Source organism: Dendropsophus ebraccatus, chromosome 8 (genome assembly GCF_027789765.1).
Source record: "Dendropsophus ebraccatus isolate aDenEbr1 chromosome 8, aDenEbr1.pat, whole genome shotgun sequence".
NCBI classification, from domain to species: domain Eukaryota; kingdom Metazoa; phylum Chordata; class Amphibia; order Anura; family Hylidae; genus Dendropsophus; species Dendropsophus ebraccatus.
This window is the reverse complement of record NC_091461.1, coordinates 96,355,373-96,373,877: the sequence shown is the minus strand read 5'-3', so window position 1 is coordinate 96,373,877 and position 18,505 is coordinate 96,355,373. Positions and strand designations below refer to the sequence as shown.

The 18,505-nt window shown below is 39.5% G+C and overlaps 1 protein-coding gene across 1 annotated transcript in view; it reads left to right on the top strand.

Annotated features, from left to right (window-relative positions):
• LOC138800090 (uncharacterized) overlaps nucleotides 1–18,505 on the top strand; it is a 52,841-nt gene that overhangs the window by 15,475 nt on the left and 18,861 nt on the right. Inside the window, exons 11-33 of the mRNA XM_069981897.1 lie at nucleotides 1,459–1,684; nucleotides 1,780–1,809; nucleotides 3,007–3,058; nucleotides 3,234–3,294; nucleotides 3,393–3,621; nucleotides 4,463–4,514; nucleotides 4,730–4,796; nucleotides 4,877–5,102; nucleotides 5,732–5,761; nucleotides 6,422–6,451; nucleotides 7,423–7,474; nucleotides 7,824–7,884; nucleotides 7,983–8,178; nucleotides 10,252–10,281; nucleotides 10,762–10,788; nucleotides 11,875–11,904; nucleotides 11,989–12,024; nucleotides 13,393–13,419; nucleotides 15,149–15,181; nucleotides 15,387–15,419; nucleotides 16,149–16,181; nucleotides 17,424–17,450; nucleotides 17,566–17,598. Of these exons, the coding sequence (XP_069837998.1) occupies nucleotides 1,459–1,684; nucleotides 1,780–1,809; nucleotides 3,007–3,058; nucleotides 3,234–3,294; nucleotides 3,393–3,621; nucleotides 4,463–4,514; nucleotides 4,730–4,796; nucleotides 4,877–5,102; nucleotides 5,732–5,761; nucleotides 6,422–6,451; nucleotides 7,423–7,474; nucleotides 7,824–7,884; nucleotides 7,983–8,178; nucleotides 10,252–10,281; nucleotides 10,762–10,788; nucleotides 11,875–11,904; nucleotides 11,989–12,024; nucleotides 13,393–13,419; nucleotides 15,149–15,181; nucleotides 15,387–15,419; nucleotides 16,149–16,181; nucleotides 17,424–17,450; nucleotides 17,566–17,598 (1,621 nt within the window). The remainder of the gene's footprint in view (nucleotides 1–1,458; nucleotides 1,685–1,779; nucleotides 1,810–3,006; nucleotides 3,059–3,233; nucleotides 3,295–3,392; nucleotides 3,622–4,462; nucleotides 4,515–4,729; nucleotides 4,797–4,876; nucleotides 5,103–5,731; nucleotides 5,762–6,421; nucleotides 6,452–7,422; nucleotides 7,475–7,823; nucleotides 7,885–7,982; nucleotides 8,179–10,251; nucleotides 10,282–10,761; nucleotides 10,789–11,874; nucleotides 11,905–11,988; nucleotides 12,025–13,392; nucleotides 13,420–15,148; nucleotides 15,182–15,386; nucleotides 15,420–16,148; nucleotides 16,182–17,423; nucleotides 17,451–17,565; nucleotides 17,599–18,505) is intronic.

The following is an 18,505-nucleotide window of genomic DNA, read 5'->3' as shown; positions in this document are numbered from 1 at the left end:
GACTATAAGGCCATGTTCACACTACGTAAGTAAAATAGTGATCACAGCCGTTGTTGATCACTTCCGTGATTACTACGGTACTTACGTAGTGCTGCAGCTGAGGGAATGCTGTCCGGAGTGTATACACATGGTATACACTCCGTCCGGGATCCCTAGCAGCGCCGCAAGAAACTGACATGTCAGTTTTCTGCAGCCGTTATTCAGTGAATAGCGGCCACAGAAAACCCTGTCAGTTCACACAATGGAGCGCCCGTATCCGAATTCAGCGTCGGTAAAGATCATCTGGCCGGTACTGCAGTACCGGCCAGGATGATCTTTTCTGACATCGGCCACTCCACTGAATGGCCAGTGTCATACAAAATGTGAATATAGCCTAAAGGTGCGTTTACATGGAACGATTATCGTTCAAATTTTCGTGATAACAATCGCATTTGAGCGATAATTGGCTCGTGTAAACACAGCGAACTATCAAGCGACGAGCGACAAATTGTTCATTTTGATCTTTCAACATGTTCTGTTCAACATGCTTCGTGTAAACAGTCTTTCACCGATTCACCCTATGTGTAGGATGGGCTTAAGCGATCTTAAAACGATCGCAAAATGATTTTACCAAACAATATATTGTTCCGTCTAAACGGTGAGCGTTATAAAAAACACATCGTTACTTCGAAATCGTTAATCGTTCGATTGGGCAAATTATTGCTCCGTGTTAAAGCAGCATAAATGAAGCGCTTTTAGGAAGCACCTGAAATCATTCACTATAATACATGGAACAAAAGTCATTTATTACAAATGCAATTACGATCATTTGTATGCTCTAGTAAAGGAATGGTCATAATTCAGAACAAACGATGTCAGGGTCTATTACACTGACCCTATTCTGTGGACGCTAGTAAGAGTTGTGCCGTATTATACACAGCAATATTGAGGAGGAAGCGAGCACCGAGCTGTCAGTTCTGTGCTTGCTTCCTCCTCTTCCTGCCTGCCTATGCACAGACAGTAAGCGGAAAGGAGCGAGAGAGGCTGTGGGAACCAGGAGGCTGCTGCCCGGAAGAAACCTGTCATTAGGTTCATGTTGCCCAAACCACGGACAGCATTATCAGGGGGAGGTTATATAATGCGCTCTGAATGGATGTCCCGCCTTAGAAGAATCATTGGTATAACTTGTTTGATTCATTGGTTGATCTCTCCCTAAATACAAATAGAGAGTGATCTGTCCATTATAATAGACAAGGACCGTCCCAATGACCCCCTTAGCCAAAGTTATAAAAATAATGAAATAGTACAGTCATCCAAAGTGAATTATACGACATTGTGAGTAGGGAGCCTGTCCTAGTTTAAAGCTTCCTGTGGCCAGGCAGTATGAAACTGCTTACAGGTTCATTTTAAAATATGATAGAATGAGATACCAATGTTACAGAACATGACCTGTCCTGTCATGTCTTTTTGCTCCAATAGGAATCTTCAGTATGTGCTTCAGCTATCCATGCAGGGCAAATACCAAGCACAGGGGGAACCACCATGGTACAGAAGACACCAGCACAGAAAAACTATGTCTCATCAACCAGAAATGGAATAACATCAAAAACTCTGGCAGAGTCCCTGGGGTCCTTTGTGTTCAGTACATCATTTGACTTCAAAACCTCAACAAACATAGAAACATTATTTAGTATCCCAGAATCAGGTAACGCTATAGGATTCGCTGATTTCTTACTGTGTAGCTGTCATCTTTTCCAGATACCTTCTGACATTACTTTGTTGCTTTTACACTTGTAACAGATGATACACCGGAGTTCAAACCAACAACAGGTACATTGTATTACCTTCTATATATGTATGACTCGATAGATAGAAAGATATTCAACTTCCATCAGAATAAAAAAAATATCAAATGTTAAATAAGTCATTTTGCCCTTAACAATTCATGAACTATGACTCCCAGCTCCTCTACCTACTGTGCGTTGAAAGAGGCCATGGTACTGATGTTTGAAGAGGCTGCAAGCCTGTACGTACTTCTGAGTCAGAAGTCAGACGCTCTCTCATCAATATTGATGGCCTATAGATGTTGCAACTTTAACACTGGCCACTGGTAATATTGCTTGTTTTTGTGATCTCACTTTTAAGCTTAGCTGTGTAGACTGAGGCAGAGTCATTTACTTTTTGGGATGGTATATTAATGATAGATAGCTGGGCTATTGTACTACTAAAGTCATACATAAGGCAGGATACCAACATTGTATCTAGCTAGTCCTGTGTTTTGAGACTCGTAACTGACACTCTGTGGATTTTTTGGCAAATTCAAGTTTTCCAGTGGCTAATGCACCTATGGTTTTACTGTGTTGAGCGCTTTAACAGCCAACAGTGTCTTCTTTAGCTAGTCTCCCTGAGATCAGTGATCTGTTTGCTGTATTGGTCTACTAGGCATTGCTCCCAGCTAACCAGAATCCTGCTCCACACTGATGAGGGACAACACCTCGAAACAGCTGTCTGTGGATGGATACCTGGTTTTGGTATTCCCCTAGTCATATCATCAGACTTGTAAATGAGTTGGATATTGTCTGAAGGAGCCACCTAATATGGTGGTTTTGATGGTCTTCTTATAGGAGCCATCCCTTCGCTAGTTTCTTCCCTGGAGAGATATCTGGCTAGTCCTATGTTTTTAGACTCTGCTGACTTTTTTTGCATATTCAAATCAGATTTAGGCTTTCAGACCACCTATATATGTGTACTTAGCAGCCTATCCATTGCCTCCCTGAGGGGTAACAATAGCCGGGGAGCGCTTCCTTCATAACTATAATAGGCTTATGACTATGTATTTGCTGTTTTAGAACTCCTAATAATTAAATGGTACCAATAGTAGAGAGCAGACTTGTGGCTGTAAGACACAGGAAAGAGTATGGGGGTTGACTTATCTACTATTGGTTCTATTACATCTCCTCTGTAATATTATTCATAATCATGTAACACATCCTGTATGTGATATAAATCTTATTTTTATTTTATTAGTTACAGGTAGTTGCTCTTTAAGAGGGAAGGAGTTACCTTCACCAATTACCATGTAAGTTCAGTATATTACTATAAGCTCTTCAATAACATCAAAGACATAAAATAATATGTTATGGTGACTGGTGGGCAGGACATATCTATTCAGTATAAATGGTATTACAATAAATGTTTGCATAAAGTAAAACTATATTCTAAACTTGTCCTAACACTTTTACTTACAATAACAGGGTGGTGTGTCCTCCAGGATGTGTGAAAGGAGACCTATGGGGAACTGATATCTACACAGATGTAAGACCACAGCTTTAAGAAGTAGTACAGCCATTGGTTTTCATTTAGCTGTATAATGTGTAGTGAAAACCATATATTGTCTGTGTCCATTGCTATAGGAATCATCGGTCTGTATAGCAGCTACACATACAGGAATAATCGAACCTAAAACTGGAGGACAGGTTATTGTACAAAAGAAGCCGGGACTGAACCTCTACATGCCGTCCACTAGACATGGAGTAACGTCAAAAACCCAGGGACCGTGGTCTGGATCATTTGTGTTGAGCCAAACGTATGAATATCTGTCCCTGAGGCATAAAGACAATCCACAGGACTCTCTAGAAAAAGGTAACATCATAGACCACTATGGACACCAGCAAGCAAAGAAGATTATTGTCAAAGATGTCAGGGATCTTAGGTGTCTAAATTACTGTATGGGGTTGCGGTGTTATCCCATTCAGGATAGATTTTTTTGGTTGTGGGATGCAGCCCAAACACATTTTAGTTATGTGCAGTGCTGGACATGACAAGGCATGTGACGAGTGGGAGTTCCGCAATTTGTGAAACTCCCATTGACTTTAACGGGAGTGGTACAAACTGTGTAGCCCCCGAAACAGTGCAGTCCTGCGGTATCTAGACCGAGATGGAATTCTTTTTAAGGTCATAGGTACTGACACTTATGGGTCACAACCAGTGTCGAGGAGACTTGCTGAACTGAACTGTTTGGGTTTGGCAACGTTCTCCAAAGCCAAACGCCTGACATTTGACTCCTGGCGAATGGAAATGTTGGATACTGCCCTAGGGCTTTCAAGTGTGCAGAACATCACCAAACCTGAACAGATCAGCAACTCTGCTCAACACTAATCACAATACAACCACATTCACTAGTGAAATTGTTGCAGTGCGACATTACAATATTTGGTTATATGGCCCTTCTCTTGTCCACACGGCAAGTCACGTCACGTCACCAAAACTAGTGAAGAAGAGAGCTGTGCATGGGCCTGGATGCTGAGAAAACTAAAGACGGGAGGAGGGAACCAGGTAAGTATGCCTAATTGTTATTTTTAAAGCAGCCAAAGCCTCTTAAAAAACCTCCCCTGTTCAGGAAACCCTTTACTATTCTGTTTTGTATTAATTCCTTTAAAGAATACGTCTCTTAAATGTTTTTTTTTTTGTTTGTTTTTTTCAGTGGAAGGACACTGTGCTTTCACAGGCAGGCAACTACCCGCCAAAATGACTATGTAAGTACTAGATTAATAATAAGTATTTTGTAGGTTATGTCATAATAAAGAGAATACTAGGCAAAATATAACAAAATCCAACGTTTGTCTTTAATGAATTTGCCCACCCAGCCCCCATAATGCACCCTGCCTGTATGCTTAGGGAGCATTTTCAGCTATAAGTATACATAAGCTTGCCATATACACAATATTATCTTACAACTTCCTACCCTAAGGGTCATATGTCCTGCGGGATGCCTTTCACAGATGGAAAATGTCTGGGGATCTGAATTGTATGCACAGGTAAGAATCTTATTGGGTATGCCTAATATGTCTTTGTGTTGGTCCCAGAATGATATTTTTGTATTACTTTCAATTTATAGGAGTCATCAGTTTGTGCCGCCGGCATCCATGCTGGAAAAATTACCCCTGAAGGGGGTAAATTGATCACACGGGTGAAACAAGGAATTGATACCTATGAATCTTCAACAAGAAATGGAATAACATCAAAAACTCGTGGTCCGTCATCTGGATCGTTTGAGTTCATCTCCGTACATGAATTCCAGAGCACTCTCTATACCCAAGCATCTTACCAGATACCAAAGACAGGTATCTTACAGTCAACCCATAAATGAGCAGCAGTAAAAGGATTTGCTAGGATAAAAAAAAAACATAGTTGTGTTCTTTCAAAATTAGCACCACCCTGGTTTTCAGGTTGTATGAGGTATTGCAACTTGGATCAGATGAAATCAATACCACATACCTTTCTGTGTAATTGCTTCTTACTCTATTCTTACTAGTTGCTCTATCATTGAGAGGGGTATATTGCATACAAGTAAGGAGATGGCAATTTATTAAGATTATTCTTACAATAGCAATGGGACCTAGAAAATAAATATTAAGATATGTAAGGTGGTAAACATTGTCCTTACTGGATTGCACTTTGTTCAACACGATAAATTCTTTGTGTAGTATTAGTACTGCAATAATAACTGTTACCACTAGGTGGGTCTAATGTAGCAGGAACCAGGAGGAAGCTAGCTGTGTTTTGCTGTGGCCATGTGTTATGTGTATGTGGCAGTGAATTATTTGGTGCCTCAAAATCCCTTTGAATTGTTCTTACATAAACTAAACTGTGAAATTCGTGGACAACCCATTAAACAATAAATACACTTTAAATAACACATATATGGGAAGAAAAAAAATCCTTTAACCCTTATATATTAATATCTTTACAGACATAATGTTTGACGTGAACGCACAAGCAGGTAATATTTCATTTTTTTTACTCAAATTCTAGAACTCTAGAACTTCTAGAACTCTACCACATATTTTTATTTTTTAAATTTGTGTACATTTTCTATATATCTTGTCAGAAATTGAATATGTCAGTGGTTCATGTAGAAATTTAGGGAGATATTTAGGAGTACACCAGTCTTAAATTAGGCCCCGCCCCCAATTACCGCAGCGGGTTCACTAAGGGACGCACGTCTTATTGATACCAGCCAGACCTGCACCTGCCTACGGCAGGCACAGAAATCTACACCTGCTATGATTTACGTCTGTGAGTAGGCATAAATCATAGAAAATCTGGTGTATACAGAGGCCACGCCTCCCACCACCTTGCCGCCTTCCCATCATCTGACCGCCCATCAGATGAGTAGGGGATACGGCTGGCGTACACCAGTGAAAATATATTTATTTTATATAAACAATAAGTAGCAGGGATTGTGCTGATCTACGGGGAACCTTACATTACATATCATCTTACATACATACATACTGAAATCTAAATGGATGAAATGGAAGAACCGGTATGTTTTTGTATGTCTTGCTTACAAACAAACAGAAACTATCAGTCTATTTGTTTATTTTTATCCAACATGTAAACATTTTGTTTGTTTTTTTCTCTTTTCACCTTTCTGTAGGAATGAATTGGGATGTCTCTACGCCAACAGGTAATCATCCTACTACAACAAAGTCTACCCATAGATTTTATTCAGCATTCCAATTATTGGCAAGGAGTGATGCTAGAAATGTCCCTTCAGCTGATAATCGGCCTGTGGAAAAGCGTACACTAGCAGCCGAAGAGAGTAAAAACACGCCACATTGTCAGGTCCTGGGTCAATGTGAGGCCCAATGAAGTGATACTACTGGCACTATCCAATATTACTAGCATGTCTATATACATTACATCCACCCTAATTGCATTAGTAATTTCCATTGTGCCTAAAAACATACAAAAGTCAATAGCTAGTTATCAAATGATTTACAACATAAGGCCATGTTCAAATGGCGTGAGACACCATCCGCCACGGAACAGCCAGTGTCAGAGAAGATCTGCAGTGATGATCTTTACTGCCGCTGAATTCGGATGCCGACGCATCAGTGTGCGCCCACATCTGAATTCCCTTTCTGCACACCAAAGACCGTGCTAAAGTTCCATCATGTGCATTCATAACATAAGCACTGACAATATAATACAAAAACTGTACAATATATCAATTCTATATACATGAATGAGCGTAGGCATCCATGTGTTTGCACTTTTTTTAGCTAATTTTTTTTGTGCAACATTTATCAAGGCAAATTAGCTAGCTTTCTTCAGTTTATGCAACGTTTGCCATTTCTCAAATTCAAAACACATTTAGGCTTAAAGGCCAGCTATGTATATCTGTATACAGCCTGTCAATTGCCTCCCTGATGGGTAAGGATAGGTGGAGGAGTGTGCCCCTTATAACTATAATAGGCTTATGACTATTATATTAAATGGTACCAATGGTAGAGAGCAGACTTGTAACTGTAAGACGCTGCAGGTACACAGGACAGAGTATTAGGATATTTGTACCATTTCATCTCCCCTGTAATAATATTAGTAATCATATAACACATCTTGTATGTGATATAAATTCTATTCTTCTTTTCTTAGTTACAGGTAGTTGTACTTTAAGAGCGAAGGAGCTACCTGCACCAATCACCATGTAAGTTCAGTATATTACTATAAGCTCTTCAGTAATACCAAAGACATAGAAGAATATGTTATGGTGACTGGTTGGCAGGACATATCTATGCAGTATAAGGCCGGGTCCACACTACGTAAAAAACACGGCCATATTTCATAACAACAGTCGTATTTGCGCAAACAACGGCCGTTATTTGCAAAATAGCGGCCACTGTTTGCGCAAATAGGACCGTTGTTATGAAATACGGCCATGTTTTTTTTTACGGAGTGTGAACGTAGCCTAAAGGGTATTACAATAAATGTTTGTATAGAGTAAAACTATATTCTAAAACTATATTTTAAACTTGTAACTTTACTTACAATAACAGGGTGGTGTGTCCTCCGGGATGTGTGAAAGGAGACCTATGGGGAACTGATATCTACACAGATGTAAGAACACAGCTTTAAGAAGTAGTACAGCCATTGGTTTTCATTTAGCTGTATAATGTGTAGTGAAAACCATATATTGTCTGTGTTTATTGCTATAGGAATCATCGATCTGTATAGCAGCTACACATACAGGAATAATCGAACCTAAAACTGGAGGACAGGTTATTGTACAAAAGAAGCCGGGACTGAACCTCTACATGCCGACCACTAGACATGGAGTAACGTCAAAAACCCAGGGACCGTGGTCTGGATCATTTGCATTGAGCCACAATCCACAGGAATCTTTGGAAAAAGGTAATATCCTAGACCTCAATGGACACCAGCAATTGAAGACAATTATAGTCAAAAATGTCAGGGATCTTAGACGTCTAAATTACTGTGTGAGGCTATGTTCACACAACGTAAGTTTGTTGTTACAATGGCCGTGATTCCCACGGAAATTACGTAGTGCTGCCTTCTGAGGGAATCCCGGTCGGAGTGTATACACATAGTATACGCTCCGTCTGGGATCCCTAGCGGCGCTGTAGAAAACTGATATGTCAGTTTAGTGTGGCCGCTATTCATTCAATAGCGGCCGCAAAAAACCCTGTCAGTGCACACTATGGAGCGAGTGGCTCCGGCAGCGTTGCTAGAGATCATCTGGCCGGTACTGCAGTAGCGGCCGGGATGATCTTTTCAGAGACCGGCAGTTCCGTGAGCCGGTTGGGTCACGGAACGGCCAGTCTTAAACGTAGTGTGAACATAGCCTGAGCTTACATTGTAGCACACAGGTTACTGAGACACCTATTTAGGATGGATTTCTCTGTTCTTGGTCATGGCAAATTGCGGGTTGCAGCACAAATACATTCCCTTTCATTATGTGCAGTGCAGGGTATGACAAGGCATGGGGAGAGTGGAAGTTAAACATTTGTGAAACTCCCGTTGACTTTAATGGGAGTGGTACAAACTGTGTAGCCCCCTAAACAATGTAATCCTGCAGTATACAAACAGAGATGGATCTCTTCTGAATGGCAGGTCATAGGTAGTGCGATTAATGCGTCACAAATAGTTTTAAGTGGTCTTCTGAATGCACGACATTTTACTCCAAGTGGCTGGGGAAGTGGCATCCAACTTCAACAGCGTTCGTAGTAATTCCTTTAAAGAACACTTCTGTTAAAAGTGGTTTCTTAGCTGTCTGCGGGAATACAATACAAGCTAAGAAGAATGGCATTGAAACACTGTTCTCCTCACCTGTCAGGTCCCGGGAGCGGTGTGTGAGACCCAAGGACCTGACAGGTTCCCTTTAATTAGTGAGTTGCTTTGTTATATCTGCTTCTGGCGAAAGCTGTGTAACAACCATGGATTTACAGTCTCAGTATAGTTAATAATCTAGTTGTAACATGCTGAGTAGCAATTAGACAAGTTTGCCACCATTTCCACTGACATCATCCTGACACTTTCTCACTAAATATCCCACCACATTTACTAACACTGCCCTACCCCACACTGCAATGGCGATACATAATACAGTGGGGTGATAAAAGTATTCCCAGAGGTTAGGTTTCCATTCCCATATGAGTGCTCTGAAAGGGTAGTTGACAGGGTTTTACACAATATATCCCAACAGATATAAAATGGGACGTCAAACCGAGCAGTGTCACACCGAGGCAAGTGGGATTCAGCCTGATTTACTCAGCGTGAACATACCCTAACTAATTAATCTGGAATTTAAATGAAATAAACTGAACAGTAGTATTATTTGTTTATCACTAGAATAAAGAACTTAAAGGGGAACTAGCAGCAGGTTAGACAAATCTAACCTGCTGATAGCCTTCCAAAGCATTGGGGACGCTGAGGAGGAAGGTATGTGTCTCCTTGGCACAGGTCCTGGGACGCACTGCTGCATCATCCAGCTCGCCCTCTTCGTTGATTATTATTAGAAAGGCCAGACCGGATTATGCAGCAGTGCTCCTAATAGTTCTCCAGAGTGGACTTTACCCCGACTAACAGTGCGGGGCCGTCGCAGAGGAGGAAGGTGAGACACATACCCTCCTCCCCAGCGTTCCCGGTGCTATAGGAGGCTTTCAGCAGGTTAGATTCGTCTAACCTGCTGATAGTTCCCCTTCAAGGCTATGTTCACACTACAGCATTTTATCGGGAAAATGGGGCCTTATCTCTTGATAATGAAGGACACAAATAATGATCATTATAAGTCTTGATAAAATGCTGTAGTGGGAACATAACCTAAAGCTTATTAGTAATTGACTCTGTGCCTAAGAACATATAAGAAAAAAAAATGCTTATCAATGTCTTGACATCTAATGATGTACTGTCTAATAATGAAGATTATTCTGAAACTCAAATATTTTTTTTTTTATATTCTGACAGATGTAACATGGGATATAAACTCAGGTGCAGGTAATTCTTAAATTATTTTTGTTATTTTCTAAATCCATAAATGTTCAATGTGAAATCTAATTTGCAACTTTAGGCTATGTTCACACTATGTAATAAAAAAAAAAAAAAAAAAAAAAAGCATCCGCTTTTTCTACTTAAAAAAGTTGTCTGTTATTGTCGCAATTTAATTCACTTTCTTTCACTGTTTTTACTATTAAATTCAATGAACTTCTTAATTAAAGACACACCCAGAGGGCAATCAGTCCACCTGAACTAGTAAAATGTACCAACAGCCGTCATTGCACTGATGACCGGCCAAACAGCGGAATGATGGATGTCATTTTGACCTCAAAATGACAGATGTAATTTTTTCTTTTCAAAAACGTCATGGGAACATAGCCCTATAAAGCTACTCTGCAAACTTTACTATTATAATCACCCAAAAAATTTTTAATGAATTAAAATGTTCTGATTTTTTTTCTTTTTTTCATTAAATCCTAGCAGATATAAAATGGGATGTAAACTCAGGTAATATTATATACATTCCCTATATATTCTTTAAATACAAGACACATATTAAAATAACTAATGAACCTGAAATCTAATTGCCCCAGAAGGGTACTTTTTATATTTTGCAAAAAATTGCGCAGCAATATTCCACTGCCATCCTAGCATAGTCTTTTATCCAAACTGTTTAAGGTATAAGTTGCACAAAAAAACTGCACAAAAATTGTCAATGCATGTGCGCCTAATAGTAAATTTTGTGCAGGAAAAGCAAGAATATGTGGTGTTTAATAACTGACACCTGCGCAATAAAACTGCACAGATGATACATTCCCCCCTACACCTTTATTTCTGTAGTGTTCCCTAGAAATTGCCACTTTGCCTAAAAACATAGAAAAAAACTTACTTATCTTGTGATTTACTACCAAAATTTAAGATTTTTCTGAAACTTATTTTTTTTCATAAACTCAGGTGCAGGTAATTCTCAAATTACCTTTTTCTTTCTTTTTCTTTTTTTTTCTGAACCCATAAATGTGTTATGTAAACTCTAGTTTATAATTTTACAAAGCTATTTCACAACCTTCATTACATTCAAAACTCAATTCTTAAAATTTTCGATTTCTTTACTTTTTGGGAACGTTGATCTTACCCTGCACACATTCAAATGTACATTTTTCCTGTGATTTGAAATTGGGATGAGGCCATGACCATATTCAATGTTCATGTGTGTTCCTCACTGCACACTTCTCTTTGGTTAGTTCATGCATAATTATAGAAGTAACATAATATCCTCGATTGAGACTTTTTTAAAACCCAAACTTTGTATCTCTAACTCCTGACATACATAAAGTGGGGACAAAAGACAAAAAATGCAACAGCAACCTACAGGTGCAAGTGCTTACCGTACATACTACCCCCGGCGTACACACGATTAATACCTGCACTATAGATATTAAAAAATGAGGATCTTAGCAAACCATTTAATACATAAAGTGGGGTCATAATTCACCAGGAGGTAAAAATATCAGTATGAGTCTATATTCCTACAGTGTTTTTATAGACAAAATAACGGCCATTGTTTTTAATAACTTTATTGCTTTTCATTTGCAGGAATGAATTGGAATACTAACTCACTAGGCGGTAATGTCATGTTTTTACCTACAGTTCTATTTTAAAATAAAGGCATTTCAAAGGACTTCATGTATTTATCTTATTTATTCTCAGCAGGAATGAACTGGAATGTAAACTCTGAAGCTGCAGGTAATGTTCTGACCAAACTGATTCAGCCCAGTGTGTCAAGTAACAAGTCTCTAAATGTCTTCTAATTGCCACCCTAAAACTGGAGAGGGTGATTGGAGCCCAGACAGGACTTATACCTTTCATCTAGCTACCTTGATGCCACAGACCCTATTTCCTGCAGCATCTAGGAGGTTAAACACCTACCGCCAGACCAGAAACCGCCAGGTGTGGATTGTGCTCAGCTCTTGGGTCCACTTCATAAAGCCCCACCCACACAACATATGATATACATGTACATCAAATATTGGAAAGGTCATTACCATATTAAATGTTCATGTTTATGCCTAACTGCGTGCTACTGTCTTTGATTAGCTCACACCTGGTTAGAGAGACATATTAAAAGTTTTTCTAGGTTATGGTCTGAGTGTTCAGACTGCAACAGACTGCGAACAAATCCGGAAAAGCCTGCATACAGCGCCATAACTCTGGGGTTTGGCTATGCTCAGACGCTGTCAGATAAGATCATATCGGCCGGTACTGCAGTACTGGCCATATTATCTTTAGGGCCGCTGAATTCTGATGTACTAGTGTGCACTGACAGGGTTTTCTGCGGCCGCGGAAAACTGAAATGTCATTTTTTTTTACGGCGCCGCTAGGGGTCCCGGCCAGAGTGTATACTATGTGTATACACTCCGGCGGGGATTCCCTTGGCCTGCAGCATAACAGGGGTAAAGGATTTATCACAGCCATGTTGCAAATCGGCAACAACAGCCATGATTAATAATTTACTTACGTTGTGTGAACATAGCCTTTCAATGCAAGTCTATGAGGTCCATCCAGGTTGCAGACAAAGGCTGCGTTCACACTACGTATATTTCAGTCAGTATATTTCAGTCAGTATTGCAACCAAAACCAGGAGTGGATTGAAAACACAGAAAGGATCTGTTCACATAATGTTGAAATTGAGTGGATGGACGTCATTTAATGGCAAATATTTGCTGTTATTTTAGAACAACGGCTGTTATATTAAAATAATGGAAGTTATTTACTGTTATATGGCGGCCATCCACTCAGTTTCAACATTGTGTGAACAGAGCCTTTCTGTGTTTTTAATCCACTCCTGGTTTTGGTTGCAATACTGACTGAAATATACTGACTGAAATATACGTAGTGTGAGAGCAGAGTGGGGAGAGGAGCACGAGGCAGCGCAGCCTTTTCCACACTTGTTCTAAGGATCAGTCAGGGTTTAACTATTCAAACCCTGACCCTGACTGGTACGTCTCTCTGACCTATCAAAAGGGTTTTTTATGATAGGTAGTCTTTAAAATATTTTAACAGAACAGTAAATATAATGTTTTTGTTTTTGATTGTTTTTTTGTTTTTTTGCAGGGATGAACTGGAATACTAAGTTACCAGGTGATAATCTTACATTTACATTTGGGCTTACATTATGTTCGCACAATGTCAAAAAACAATAGCGAATGACAAACGTCCAATGCACACAGTGTGTAAAATGACGGAGGTCGTCTACACAGACGTGAAAATAATGATCATGTCAATTATTTTTTGAACATCTATTGCAAATAGCGGATGTATTTTTTAGTTGTTCAAATACAGTTTCTCTTTTTTCCACAGTCCTTTGATTGTTTTTATTATCAAATTCAGTGACTTTTCAATTAACCCCTTAATGGTGCGTTCACACCTACAGGATCTGCAGCTGATTTTCTGCAGCAGATTTCATTTAAATAACTGAACACAGCATCAAATCTGCTGCAGATCCTGTAGGTGTGAACGCACCCTTACGACGCATTACGGGTATACCCGTCTTGCGGCCATTAAGGGGGATCAGGGAGGGCTCCCGGCGTGAGCCCTCTCTGCAGCCCGCGGTCCCCGGTTGCTATGTGTAGCCAGGGACAGCGGGTATTAGCCGCCTCGGCCAATCGCCACGGCCGGCTAATTAACTATTCAAAAAAAAAAAAAACTATTCAAATGCAGCTGTCAAAACTGACAGCTGCATTTGAATAGTGACTGTGCCCCTCTCACTGGTGTCTAGTGGGGGATCTCCCCCCCCCCCCCCCGAGATGCGATCGCGGAGGGGAGATCCCTTGTAATGAGCCAGCCAGGGCTCAGCGTTGGAATTAGCTGTCCAGGCATGATGGGAGTTTTAGTTTCACAACAGCTGGAGGGCCGCAGTTTGGAGACCCATGCTCTATTATATACACAGCATTGATCTCAATGGGAGATCAGTGCTGTGCATATAGAAGTCCCCCAGGGGGCTTCTAATTACTGTTAGTGAAATAAAAAAAAGTGTTTTTATTAATTAAAAAACCCTCCCCTAATAAAAGTTTGAATCACCCTCCTTTTCCCATTGTATAAATAAGAATAAATAAGTAAATATATTTGGTATCACCGCAAGCGTAATCGCCCGAACTATTAAATGATTACATTCCTGATCTCGCACGGTAAACGGCGTAAGCACAAAGCCCCGCCAAAGTGCAAAATTGCACATGTTTGTTAACATTAAATCCAGAAAAAATGTACTAAAAAGTGAACAAAAAGTCACATATACGCAAAGAAGGTTTTAAAAGAAAGAACAGATTGCGACGAAAAAAATGACACCTCACACAGCCCCATAGACCAAAAAATAAAAGCGTTATAAGGATGGCAATAGAGCGATTTTAAACACATTTAGTTTTTCTTAAAAGGTTTAAATTTTTTAAAAGCCATCAAATAATATAAAAGTTATACAAGTTACATATCGTTGTAATCGTAACGACTTGAGGAACATAGATAACATGTCAGTTTTACCATAGGGCGAACGGCTCATGTGGGTCTGTAGGGGGAAATATGCAAGCGCAGTGGCCTTTTAAACATGAGGAGAAAAAAACGAAAGCGCAAAAATGAAAACTGGCTCAGTCCTTAAAGGGTTAAAGACAAACCCCAAAGGCCTATTAGTCCACCTAAACAATAATGTACCAACAGCTGTCATTGCACTGACGGGTGGCCGAACGGCGTAATGACGGACATAATTTTAAACTGTGAGGAAAAACCGTTGTGTGAACATAGCCATGTACTGTATTTCAAAGTATAAGAGTTTTATTGGACTTTTAGAAACTCACACATGTGTATAATATAATCTCAACAGGAATAAACTGGGATATAAACTCTGGAGCTACAGGTAACATTATTTTTTTGATTCAGTATAACTTTACACTTCATACAAGAATATGATGAAGATGATACCTCTGAAAGATTTCTCTCTGTCTTTATTCTGCCAATATTTGCAGTTTTTATGGGCCGTTATTCTTACATTTACATTTTAAAGTTTAAGAATTTGACTCACTTTGTGAATCTCACATATTTGTATCATATTATCCTGACAGGAATGAATTGGGATATAAACTCCGGAGCTGCAGGTAACATTATTTTTCTGATTTAGTATAGTATGTCAGGTAACATAGTTATTTTAGACACATACGGGGAGATTCATACATGGTGTAAAGTGAAACTGGCTCAGTTGCCCCTAGCAACCAATCAGATTCCACTTTTCATTCTACACAGGTTATTTGGAAAATGAAAGGTGGAATCTGATTGGTTGCTAGGGGAAAGTGAGCCAGTTTCACTTTACACCATGTTTGATAAATCTCCCACATAGATTCAGAACAGCTAGAGCTGAGAGCAGAATATCTTTTTTAAAGGATTCTACTATGATTGTTCCACGAACACAGAAAGACTATGTTTACACTACGTTTAACAGCGTCCGCTGCATAGCAATAGACGCTGTTAAACTGCCGGCCGCTGGGCTGCATTCAGGAAGTTCCTGCAGCTGATAACTCTGTACCTCGGATTTTTTACAATTGACTTGCAGGCACCATCGGGTGTGCCCGGAAATCAAGTAACCATTCATTTCAATGTAAAGTACAGCTGCCAGCCGACTTTACATTGTGTAAACACCTATTATTTCCAGACGCTCTTCATTGAACAGACTCCATGAACTGCGGCTCCAGCAATAAAGAACTAACGTTGGTTCCATTGCAATCAGTGTCCGTTCTTTGCTGAAAAAGAACATAGTGTGAACATAGCCTAATAGCTTAAGGATTTTACTCACTTGAACCTCACACATTTGTATTATATTATCCTGACAGGAATGAATTGGGATATAAACTCTGGAGCTTCAGGTAATGTTCTTTTTCCTTAATCTGGCCAATCAGATTCAGCATAGTAGGTCAGGTGACAAAATTGGCCAGACATCTGCTTAAAAAGAACTTACACATACAGCAGGTATAGAAGCAACACAATACCCAAAAATGAAAATTTTAAAAAATGTCAGACTTATTATTTAAAGGGATACTCCAGCGATGATTTTATAAAAATCAATCAATCATAAACATAGTTTTTACTCTTTCCATCCCTCCGGAGTCTGTCCACGTTTGAATTTTCCCATTTGCAGGTCCCTGAAGCTCCAGTTGGTGTCTTCATTTTTCTTCACTTCCTGGTTTGGGCTTTCCCATTATGCACTTTGTCTCCTGTGATGTCTAACTGTCTCTGTATAACTGTTAGATGGCTTACAGCTTGCTCAACCAATCAGAGCTGAGCAACCTAAGTCATCTGACAAAGGGAGGCTGGCCTAACAGGGCTTAGACCAGTTTCCCTCTTGATGATGTCATTGTCACAAAATGGCTGCCACAGAGCAGTCTGAGGTCAACAGTCATTAGGTAAGAATGAGATTACTTCACTTCCTGGTAGGAGATTGAAGGTGGGGGTAGGGAAGGGAGTAGATAGGTAATTGAAGCATATTACACAGTTATATAACTTTGTAATGTGTTTAAATTACTGGGAAAAAGCTATTTGCTGGAGTACCCCTTTAACCTGTGACAGAGATAAAGTAGGGTCTGAATTTATCTTTTTAGTTTCCTTTTTCTGAGCTTCTTCTCCTACTTCTGAACTGCTGCTTTCTGCTGAAGACACAAAAATATGTGCGCAAGATTTACTCTCTGTCTCATTCTCTTCCAGCCCTTACTTCTGAGACTGGTGATGTAAACAAGTCCCTGGCAGGCTTTATCTGCAACATTGTAGCTTCTTTGTAATGCTGGGAGGGTAATTTTGAGGTCTAGTAGCTCACAAACTCACTTTTCTCCCAGTATTACAAAGAAGCTACAATGTTGCAGATAAAGACAATCAGGGACTTGTTTACATTAGCTGTCTCAGAAGGGAGGGAGGAGAAGGGGGAGACAGGGAGAAAAGCCCACACACAGATTTTTGTGTTTTCAGGAGAAAGAAGAAGCTGAGAACTGGGGGGAGGAGACTAAAAAGATAACAACAGGATTGGAACTAATTGTTAGTCTCACCATGAGCAGCAACATATCAAAAGTTATGTTTGAGTGGAATGCCCCTTTAAATATCTTGCTTTTAATTTCCAGGAATGAATTGGAATACTAAGTCACCAGGTGGTAATCTCATAATTATTTCTATTATTTCTTTTTTTTTTATATATTATATAACATTTTAAAGTTTAAACATTTAATGCACTCTGAAACTCACACATTTCTATTATCCTAACAGGAATGAATTGGGATATAAATTCTGGAGCTTCAGGTAATATTCTTTTTTTTTACTCCAGCCAATAAGATTCAGTACAGCATGTCAGATTTTGAGATTGGCTAAACATCTGCTTAAAAATCCTGATTGAGTGTTCATTACCGCCCAGTTTCTTTAAAGACTATGGACAATGTTAAAATTGAAAAATTGAGTTCCAAATGTTTCTCTAATCCTAAGTAAGCACTGTCATTTCAACAAACTTTGCATAGATAAAAGGAAAAAGAAGCAAAGAAATATAATATATCTTATCAGACAAAAATGCTTCCTTGTACTTTTATCAAGCGTTTCCCTCTCCTTCCAACCTGCAAATCTGTCATCCACATTAACAATATGTGAAGTCTGTGTTCAGGAGTCCAGCATTTGCTGTGTGTGTTCTGCTTCTCTACGATTAAACACAGCAAATGTGACAGGACTATGCCTATATTGAACTATGTCTGTGCTGCTATGTGAAACAATGGGGGCTTTCTGATATAAGTCAACCCCTGTCTATCAGTCAAAGAGAAAGAAGGAGGACATTTCCTGCACAGAGACATTACAGCCCTAGGACAAAGCAGACGATAGGCCACACCCCTTTGACTCTATTCTATGTAACCGAGCCATCAGTCTAAAAGCCAATTTCCAGATGACAGATTTCTTTTACAAGGACTATCCAGGATTAGAAAAACACTTACTGCTTTCTAGGAACAATAGCCCTACACCTGTGCCTCTGGTTGAGTGTGGTATTACAACTCAGCTCCATAAATTTCAATGGAATTGAGCTGCAATACCCCATACAACCTAAGGACCAAAGTATCGCTCATTCTGAAATAAAACAACTTTGTTTTTCTATTCATGGATAACCAAATATAAATATAGAAGAAGCAATAAATTAACAGAATAATTAAATATCATCAAACATTAGATA